The 11,182-nt window shown below is 38.1% G+C and overlaps 1 protein-coding gene across 1 annotated transcript; it reads left to right on the forward strand.

Moving 5' to 3' along the window:
- The first annotated feature begins 6,772 nt into the window (after window positions 1-6,772).
- Window positions 6,773-10,225, forward strand: LOC122799773 (protocadherin gamma-A3-like). The gene has a single exon (XM_044069065.1). It carries the CDS (start codon window positions 6,873-6,875, stop codon window positions 9,294-9,296), a length of 2,424 nt encoding a protein of 807 aa, XP_043925000.1. The 5' UTR covers window positions 6,773-6,872; the 3' UTR covers window positions 9,297-10,225.
- Window positions 10,226-11,182: the final 957 nt, after the last annotated feature.

Here is an 11,182-nt window from a genome sequence, read left to right on the forward strand (position 1 = left end):
TCTCCTTTCTAGAGCATATCTCCACTTCTCCAATGTTTTCCCAACCTGTTCTCTACTCTCACTACAGATCACAATGTTTGAAAATTACCTATAAATATGAAATTAGGACTGGGCTCTGTAACAGTCCTCACAGAAGCTGCGTTGTTAACACACACACAGCTGCTCTTGGGAAAAGGAATGAAATTTGGTACGTTGTTACTGTTCTTTATATACATTAACTGTTTTGTTTATTTATTTATGAATGAAGAAAATGTTTGAAATTATAGAACAGGGTATGTAGTGCAGTTTACAAGGAAACAAAGGCTTATTCCTAAAACTATAACCTGAAAACAATACATAAATGATGATTTCCACAGAAAAAAAACACATAGTTCATACGGGTGTACTAGGCTAATGGCCCTGATGCCTTTACAAGCCTGGCCCATAGGATTACCCTGGCATTCTGCCACCCGACTTTAGTTGCCAGTGCCTCTGTCAAGTAGAGCCACTGGAGTGATCCCTGGGGTGAATTTTCTATTATCCATCCACTCATCAAGATTTCTCTTGAAGAGGGAGAGTGAGGTGCTCTGTTTGACATGTATGGGAAGTTCATTCCATAGCATGGGCAGTCTCTGGGTTATGAACCTGTCCCTCCAGCATGTTCTGTTGATTGTGGTAATGAGGTCGAGGTCTCTGGAGCATGTGGTGCAGAGAGATTGGGATTTCTTTAGATGTAGCATTTGTAACAGCGCTGGGTCAGACGCCTCTAAGAGCTTGCCTCTAAGTAGGCGATATGAGACGGAGAATAGTTGGGAGTTTTTTGAATCTGTCCATATAGGACAACTGTTTAAGGCCTAGAATCATCATTATGCTGTACTTTTGTGGCCTCTTCAGTTGTTGCAGGTGTCTAGTGAGGTACATGCCAAATGGGACATTGTACTCGATGATTGGCCTAATGAGAGAAGAGTAGAGGGAGACAATGACCCCTTTCTTCCTGGATGCAAAACCCTTAGTAATGAGATGTGCCACATAGAAGGACCTTCTGACCATAGTGGCAATGTGGTGGTCAAAAGAGAGGTTGCTGTCATCCTGTGTTCCCAGATCTCTTATAATGCCTTCTGTGTTCAGTGGACTATATCAATGTAGTAATTCATGGGAACTGAGTTTTTCCCAAAGGGGATGATGACACATTTTTTTGGCATTGAGCTTAAGGCCATGGTTCTGACACCAGTTGTTGGTCTTAGTGAGGTCTTTCTGCAGGATGTCAACATCACTTGAGTTAATAATAGCTCCCAACTTGCAATCATCTGAGAACTTTATCAGCCAGAGTCCCTTCGTGTTGGCCTGGACTTCAGAGAAGTAGATACCAAACAGAAGAGGACCCAGGACCAAACCCTGTGGGACTCCACTCATGACTAGTCAGCAGTCTGTCTTGGAGTCAGCTACTTTCACACTGGGCTCTATCTGGGAGCCAGTTTGCAACCCAACTAGTGATATAGGGGTTGATACCTAGATTAGTGAGTTTTTTCTATGATTCCTGAGTGGGAAATTGTATCAAAGGCCTTGGCCAGATCAAGGTAAGCTGTATGAACCACCTTGCCATCATCCACTGCTCTGGTGACTGAATCAAAAAAGTCAACCATGTTGAACAGGCATGATCTACCTTTCACAAAACCAAACTGTGTGGTATCCAGAGTTTGGAGATTCCCTATAGCCTTATTTATTAGGTCCATGATGACACATTCCATAGCTTTGCATATCAGACTCATCAGGCTAATGGGGAGATAGTTCCCAGGGTCTGTAGTCGCTCCTCCTTTGTGGACAGGGATGACTGTAGCAATGCACCATTCAGTAGGGACAAAGCCTGAGGTGAGACAGTGATTGAACAGGGCACACAGGTGTGGTGCCAGTTCACTCTCTAGTTCATGTAGAAGACAGCCAGGGATATTGTCAGGTCCCATAGAAGCTGTATTATTGGCCTTGGACAGTGCTGTTTTAAGCTGTGCAGCAGTAATACTGGGTGCCTGGCAATCTACTGGCATTGTGATTGGTCCTTTGGGGGGGCAGGGTAAAGTTGGCACTGAATCTGTCGGCCAGTATATTGGCAATATCTGTTGGCTCGGTATAGGAGGTACCATTGTGCAGTAGCTCAGAGCAAATCTGGGTATTGCCATGGGGTTCTATACATAACTATAGAAGGCCTTATGGTTGTCTTTACTATCTGCTGCAATTCTGTTTTTATAGCTAGCTTTAGAGGATTTGATGAGGGATCTCAACTTTTTGTATTAGGCTGATAAGGGAGTTTTTCCAGTTTTGCGACTTCACCTTATTCCGCATCAGTTTCTTTCTGCTGTTGTAGAGTTTGTTTATGCCAGGGAACCACCAGATTGGCTTCCTTTTTTGGAGGAGAGCATCTTGGTTCTGTTGGGTATGGTGAGATCCATGCATTTGTGTATGTGTTCATACAGTGCATTGGTTATGATCTGGTGGTCATGCAACTATTCTCCATTTGCATGGGTGCCATGATGTGTAGCCAACTCTGTTTTTAGGAGACCAAAGTTAGCTTTGGAGAAATTGTTCATGGTGGTTACCTTTGTGGGGAGTGGGTGGGAGGGATGTGGATTTCCAAGGTGATTATTTGTGGTTGGATCTAACCAGGGAGGAGTTGACTATTGGTGTAGAGCAACAGTCACTCATGTTAGTAATGACTAGGTCTAGGATGTTGCTACCTCTACTGGGGTAAGAATGAGGAGGTCCAGGGCATTGTAATTAATGAATTCCAGGAAACGTTGGGCAAGTGTATTGGTACATGAGTAGGTTTCCCAGTTAATGGAGGGATAGTTGAAGTCGCCCAGTATGAGAGTGTTAGGTTGGACCCTAGTATTCTCCGGCGTGCTTAGGAATGTGGACTGTCAGTCTTGGGACATGGTTGGGGACCTACAGCAGGCTACAATCTGAATCGCTGTCTTACCCAACATTGTTGCACTTTACTCTTAAAAATGATATGAACAAGCATGAGGGTGCCAGAAATGCAGCCTGTTTCACCATTGCACAGGTGTAACTTTGCTCCTTGAAAGTACTGCCATATAAAATAGTAAAACACCTAGTGCAATACTGACCAGGTTACAGAACTGAAAGTGAATGCATTTACAGTGTTTTTATCCTGTCATAGCTGAAACCCAGGTAAAAAATAAGAGCAAGTCTCTGAAAAACAGTTGTCCATGCTTCAATATCTCCAGCTACACTCCAGTGCTGTTAAACAAGCATGACATTATGGAGGGTGAAGCTTTGGAAAAATAAGCTTCAGAATGCCAACAGATGCTCTATCTTGACAGTTTTCACTAAGAAATGAATAAATAATTCCACCAAAGAAAACACACATAATAGTGACCACTATGGTAAGTAATACTGCTATTGCAGCATACATAAAACAAAAATAGGGAATGTAAAAGCCTGTAACACATCACTTTAAGTAATATGGAAATATGGCTGTGTTATTTTCCATTCTTTGAGTTTAATGGTGCATAATGTATACCCACTGTAATACTCCCCTGATAAACTATACCCACAAATTGTGTTCTACCCCTTTTTATTGTTGCATAGTCTGCTGATTTTATTTTCTTTTTATTTAAAGTTAATACAGCTGCAAACAATCCTTTTCCATACGCAAACTCTAAACTACATTTCGTATATGTATATTCAAAATTTTCTCTGCCTTCGTCTTTGATAAAGTTTTCATCTTGTAGGCATACTATGCAATGTCCTAATTCCTGCTACCCTTATAAAAATGGCAGATGTATGTTTTTAGACTATTAGTATTAAACAATAGTATTTTAATGTTACCAAGTTTTCCCAAATGTTTCCCTCCTACTCTTTCTATGTTGTCTTCTACTTTTTTCTTTTTCCAGTATATGTCCCTGTTCAGTCTTCTTCATCTGTTGATCTTTCTTCACCATCTGTTGTTTTTCTATTTGTAGTACTTCATTTGGATAGTTCAGCTCATGTCTAGAATCTTTTTTTCCTTTATTTTCTTATTGACTTTTTTAGTTTTGTAAAATTCCTTTCTTCATTTTCTACTTGTCCTTATGAAATGTCTTGGTCTGACTGTAGTATCCTGCCCTCTTTCCATTTGTATTTCATCCCTCTCTTCTTGCACTCCATCCCTGTAATCCATCCAGAAGTATGCATATAATGAAGTTAGCCATTTCATATCCCCTTTGTTCACACCATCTTTTTGGATGTGTACCAGGCTTAACTTTGAGTCATCTGTGATCACATTTTTTGCAGTGTCTGTGTGTCTTAAAGAATTCACTTTTCTGCAAGATACAGTCATCTCATAGTTGACATATTTAAGCAGAATGTTTTTTTTTTTTTATTACATGGAGTTTGCTCCCCTGCAAGATCAACTACCAATAACACTGAATTTTAATAGTTGCTGCTTCACTGCCATTTCGACTTGAATGGTTGTTCTGTTGAATACCAAGCATTAATATACTGAACTTCAGTTACAAGATCGTTCTGCCCATATATTAACTACATATGCCATTTTCCCACTAAACATAACAATATCTGTGTTGACCAAAATTGTAACATGGTCTTTGTTTCAATTAACATGCACAGTATTAGGTATATGCATAACATTTGACACTTAAGGTTTGAAATCAACAAAGCATTCCCACATGAGTCCAGATCTCAGGGGCACCCATAGTAGCCATTTTTAAGTCTTAAACAGTGGGGCAAAAATGTTTAAATATCTTCTTCACTTATTTCCCCTCTGACTTGCTGCAAAACTTTCTTCTTTTTAGTAAGGTCCTTACCACCTCAAAGCCATTCCGTTTTTGTCCTGGTTTAGGTTTTCCAAAATATTTTGGAAATCTTTCTGTCATTTTAAGTACCTCAAATAATAGAGCAGAAATTATTCATTATGAAGGTACAGTATGTGTTATACTTGTTTAACTGACAATACTCCTGGTTTAACAATTTTGTCTCAGCAATTTTTTTCCGACATGAGCTTCCCATAAATGTTTCATTCTGTCTTTTAAATTCTCTCTTAACCACAATGCCTATGGGCTACAAATTTCTGCCTACTCTTTTGACTGCTTTAATGTTTTGAAACTTTCAGCTGCTAAAGCTTATTTTTTTTTTTCCTTTTTGAGCCTATTCAAAGGCTACTCTGCTTGCATATTTCTTTATAGGACATATGTACATCATGTGTGCTCCAAAATATGTCTGGAATAAAAGGCATGCCCCATCATTGCCTAACGTTATACCTTTGGTGGCATTTTGAATAATGACATTTGTTTCTCATGCTGCTAAGCAACCGTTTCTGTAGTTCTTCCACAAGTCTGTTCTGGTGGCATTTAAGATATGTTGCTTTTGTCTGTTGGATCTACTTTTTAACAATTTCATCATTGTTAATCCTTTACCATCCACATCAATCACTTCCAAGTCCTGTTCTGCTTCAGGAGTTGTATGCCATCTGCAACCTATCTGATGTTTCATCTCATAAACAAGTTTCCTGCCATTCCCAATATACAGTAACAAGAGGGATATAGCAAGCTACATGGTGCCCCGATCAAGTTTCCCTACTCAGCATGATTATCACATCAGGTTTCCCCTGAAAGTAGACCATGCTTAATGAGTAAAGTCACCAAAAAAGGTAAATAAAATAAGTAAATGAAATATTTATAAGAAGATGTGGTTAAAACAGTGTTATTTGATAATTGTAATTAAATATGTATATTGTAAAGCTGTTTTCCCCTTCTTATTTCTCCTTTTTTTATTTTCTGTCTTTTATTCTTCTTTCTGATTACTTGCTGGGTTATAAGACTTGATTTGGAGAATGCTGTAGGCATGATTTAAAGTTTGTCAATAAAAACATATACTTTTTATATTCTTTCTTTATAAGTTCCATAGGATGTTTTTCATGTACCTGAACTACCATCATTTCAGAAAGTTGAATGCCCCATCAGAAGGATTCTACCTCACTAGTGTAACACCTCTTTCTTTTCCAATGTAGTAATAGTATTGGAAAATTAGCCCAGTGGAATGATGTGCAAGTAAAATCCATTATCATCTGATCTCTCTAACATCAAATGAAAACATGATATACGCTGATGTATTAATATAGCAGCATTTGTTGCTCACAAGTTATTTGCATTTGTTTTGCTTATGCTTTTAACTCGATTTTTCAGTAGATACTCAAGAATGTATATATGCATGCAGATTGCTTGAGGTGTAATATTCCACAGTTGTTAGGTGTGGCCAGGTTAGTTCAGTGTACTGGAGATGTTGCTAGTTACTTGCTAGTAATTATGAAGATATGCAGTATCTCCATATGTTATGAGTGAAGGTGAAATCTTACCTAGTAATGAAAGAAATTGTCACTGGTGTTTATATTGTCATTTGTACCTCGTGAAAGAAATAACATGTTCATTATACAAGCAAACATATTTTTTCATACTTTCATAAATAACTCGGTAATTAAGCACCGAGGAAGAAATGTACTGTTGTTCCACGAAGCCTTGAATCATGGCTGAACAAAAATGATCTCTCACTGTATCTATATGTACACACAAACACGCGTGCCAACTATCCTAGTGGTTTCCATTTTGTTGACCAAGAGATTTGGAGTGCAATGCCAATCGGTTTCGTTCTGATGTACTAGTAGTTGCAGTTTTAACTTTGCCCTGAGTGTGTCGCCCTTTGTCCACAACGTGAAACGTTTCCACTTTATTGTTGAAATGAGGCTCTTAAAACGATACCGGTGACTCAGTAGTGAGCAGTAGTCGATAAAGAGTGTTAGGCAGATGAAAGCTCAACTTCGTTAACCTGAAACTTGTGAATACGCTGCTCAGAATCTAAGTATCTGTCCTGAAATCGATAGTGCAAACATGGGAAGAAGACGGGATGCCAGGCAGCTCCTGTTTTTATTCGCAGTTTTCTGGCTTCAGTGTTTAACATCTGGGCTTCTGAGATACTCCGTGCCAGAGGAAACAGAACGTGGATCCTTTGTTGGTCATCTTGCAGCAGATGTGGGCATCGATCCCAAAGACGTAGCAGCTCGCCGCCTGCGACTCACCTCATCGGCCAAAAGCCATTTCTTTAAATTTAATTCGGAGACTGGGGATCTATACATAAAGGAGCGAATAGACAGGGAACAGATATGTGGTAAATTACCTTTGTGTTTCCTCCTGTTTGAGGTTGTTGTGGAAAATCCTTTGAATGTATTTACCGGAGAAGTTGAAATTCTGGACATCAACGATAATCCCCCTGCTTTCCCAAACGAGGTGATTAAACTGAGTATCGGTGAATTCACATTTCCTGGTGCCCGTTTTCCTCTAAGTCAAGCGGAAGATCCTGACATTGGCAACAACTCGGTTATTGATTATGAGCTTAACCCTAACGAATATTTCAGCTTGATTGTAACAGACAGAGAAGGCAGCCAGTACACAGAGCTTGTTTTAAATAATACACTGGATCACGAAAAGGACAGCGAACATTTTCTCATACTCATGGCTAAAGACAATGGGATCCCTAAGAAATCTGGTTCTGCTCAAATACAGGTCAACGTTCTGGACGTTAATGATAATGCACCTGTGTTCGTTGAATCCATTTATAGGGCAAGTCTAAAAGAAGGTATACCCGAAGGTACAATAGTAGTTAAAGTAACTGCCTTAGATGGCGATGGAGGTTCAAATGGAGAGGTAAGGTACAGTTTCAGTAAAATAACAGACACAGCACGTACTCTGTTTAAACTGGATCCCATCACAGGTGAAATAGTCACAGTGGGGAGTCTAGACTTTGAAGAAGATGAAAGGTTTGAGATTACTGTGGAGGCCAAAGATGGGGGAGGACTGACTGACCAGTGTAAGGTTCTTATTGACATTATTGATGAGAACGATAACGCCCCTCAGATAACAATTTCTTCGGTTTCTGATGTTATTTCAGAAGATGCAAAACCCGGTGCTGTCATTGCCTTTATAAATATTGTTGACAGGGATTCCGGTGACAATGGTGAAACTGTTTGCCAGGTACAGGAACGTATTCCCTTTAGGCTAATATCGTCCTTCACGAATTACTACACATTGGAGTTAAATAGATCTCTTGACAGAGAGGAGACTCCTAAGTACAATATAACAATCATTGCTGCCGACAAAGGCTCTCCATCTCTTTCAACCATGAAGACCATCTGTGTCGAGATTTCTGATATAAACGACAATTCTCCTCAGTTTTCTAAAACGTCGTATTTTTCGTATGTACCCGAAAATAACCCACTTGGGCATGTAATCCTTACAGTGGAAGCAAAAGATGCTGACTGGAACCAGAACGCTCACGTTACTTATTCTATTGCCCCTAGTTATATTGGTAACAGTAACACTTTAGTCTCTGCATATGTATCAATTAACCCAGATAATGGTAACATTTATGCTCTGCGTTCTTTTGATTATGAAGACTGTAGAGGCTTTCAGTTCCTAGTTCAGGCCACAGACGGTGGTTCACCACCCCTCAATACCAACGTTACAGTGAATGTCTTCATTCAGGATGAGAATGACAATATCCCTAAAATTCTGTACCCACTGCCAAGTGATGAAGCTTCTGCGGGCATTGAGATAGTACCCCTTTTGGCAGAAGCAAATTATCTTGTGACTAAGGTGGTAGCAGTTGATGCTGACTCTGGACAGAATGCTTGGCTTTCCTATCAAATGTTAAAAGCTACGGATCCTAGCCTTTTTCACGTAGGTTATCACACTGGCGAAATTAGAATTTCTCGTCCAGTTTTAGTGAAGGAACCAATGAAACAAACTGTTTCCATCTTAGTGAAAGATAATGGACAGCCTACACATTGCTCCACAGCTACTGTTACTGTATTTATAGCAGACAGTTTCCCTCAGACTCTTGTAGATGCACTCAGCCCACCAGAAGACAGAGACACTGATTCTAATCTCACCTTCTATTTGCTGATCTCTGTAATCTCTGTGTCTGCATTGTTTCTTTTTTCCATTATAATTATACTTATTATCAAGTTTCAGAAATGGAGGCAATCATCATTGCTCCAGTCATCAGTTGTGAATTACAAACTTGGGTACCCTTCAAACTGTGGAGAAATAGAGGCCATGGGACTTGGGCAACCACCGTACATACAGGAAGTTTGTTTAACCTCTGGTTCTGGTAGAAATGACTTTCGGTTTATAAAGCCTAATCTGGCTGACACAGTGGGAAGTACAAATACTGACACATACAGGTCACAACTGTATCATGAAGATATTTTTAGTGCAGGAAGTAATACTGCACAAGTGAGAGCCTTTATCAAATGATTATTCATTCAGGAAGCTACCATCTTTAACTTGGTACCTAGTAAAATGATATCCTTCAATTGGTTGTACTAAAACAAATCCAACATAAAGGTGCTGAATAAATTATCCAATAATTGCTGATAAAATAAACTATCCAAATACAGTGTAAGATACAAATACAATCTCGGCAACTACAAATAAAGGCAAGTTATATCTTAATCATTAATCTTTAGTGAATATAAGACAATGCAAGTGATTCAGCTCCTGTACAGCTTATGTTTTACTTGTTCTCTGATTGGTAAACAAAATGTACTCTGGAGCAAAGTAAAGGGATGATATAACACCAGTTTGTTTGTATTCCATTATGTAGATTTGTATTTATGGTAATACTGAAAGATTCTTCAGAAACTGCACTTGTAATTTGCTTATTCGTGCACTGCGCAGATCGAGTTGGGAAGTTTTTAGCTACAGCATGAGAAGTAATGATAACTTACCTGCAAAGATATACAAAATACCTACAATAATTTAATTACTGAATAAAATAATACTTAACTCAGTACAGACAAAATTTATGTAGTTATTCGTTTGATGGCAGCAGGACAGTAAAACAAGAAGAAAAATGATTCTGTTACTGTAGTTAACCCCATTCAAGGTAATGAAACTGGGGAAGAACACAGCTAGCTATGTACTTTTTACTTGCATGAACACAATTTTTCCTCAAATCATCAATCAGGAAAATTACAACTTGCAACAACAATTATAAGAAGCTGTCTGTAAATTATTGAAATTCTGCTTTTAACATAATTCAAGACTTTGTTAGTTATTTTAAAATAGCACATTGTAGTGTCTGTGGTGCTACTGAATAAACAAAATGACATGCACATTTCTCAAGAATGAGGTTAGCATTTGAAAAGCTGCATACTTGTATGCAATACACACACATCTCTCCCTCTCCCTCTCTCTCTCTCTGTATATATATATATATGTATATATATATATATATATATATATATATATATATAGGTCTTCAAAGGATTGAAATTTCAGAACATCAAACCTCTGATCATCAAAGACCAGAGGATCAAAGTTCTGAAATAGTGAACCTAACAAAAAAAAATCTAAAAGGTGAAAACTTCTTATTTCATGTTTTTGCAATGGGGTAAGCCCCCCCGCACCCCCCAAGTGTTACTTAAATATACCAAATCTGAGATTGCACTGTAGTGAAGAGAATGGTAAAGTTCTCATTCTGCACTGTACAGCGATCTCCATTCACAAGGTCCGATATGTCAAAACTTTGATCATCTGGTCTTCATACATCAGTGATTCGATGTTCTGACATTACGATCCTTTGAAAGGGGCATATATATATATATATATATATTGTAAAAAAAGTCAAAAACCACAGTCAGTGAGATGAAATGAATAAAGCCAAATAAAACCTATTACGCGTTTCGTCCACGTTTAATAATCATGAACTTCATCAGAAAAGGCTTACACAAAACACATGGTCATTAAATACTTTTGATGACATCACATGAAGTTATAAATTATCCAACCACTTACTAAAAGAAATAAATATAAATATTAAATGCTTCTTGCAACTTAATAGAATGTAAAAGTTTTATAAACACATTCAATGTAGTAATATGTTTTATATATTCTTTTAGTAAATATGATTGTTTATGTATATTGACACAATATACATTTAAGTATGGTTCATTTTTTAAGCATATAATATATGTCTTTAATGAATCATTTTGGAGTGTTGTGGTTGGATAATTTGTAATTTCATGTGATGTCATCAAAAGTATTTAATGACCATGTGTTTTGTGTAAGCCTTTTCTGATGAAGTTCATGATTATTAAACGTGGACGAAACGCGTAATAGGTTTTATTTGGCTTTATTCA

Source organism: Protopterus annectens, chromosome 4.part0 (genome assembly GCF_019279795.1).
Source record: "Protopterus annectens isolate FY-2018-M chromosome 4.part0, PAN1.0, whole genome shotgun sequence".
Classification (NCBI taxonomy): Eukaryota; Metazoa; Chordata; order Ceratodontiformes; family Protopteridae; genus Protopterus; species Protopterus annectens.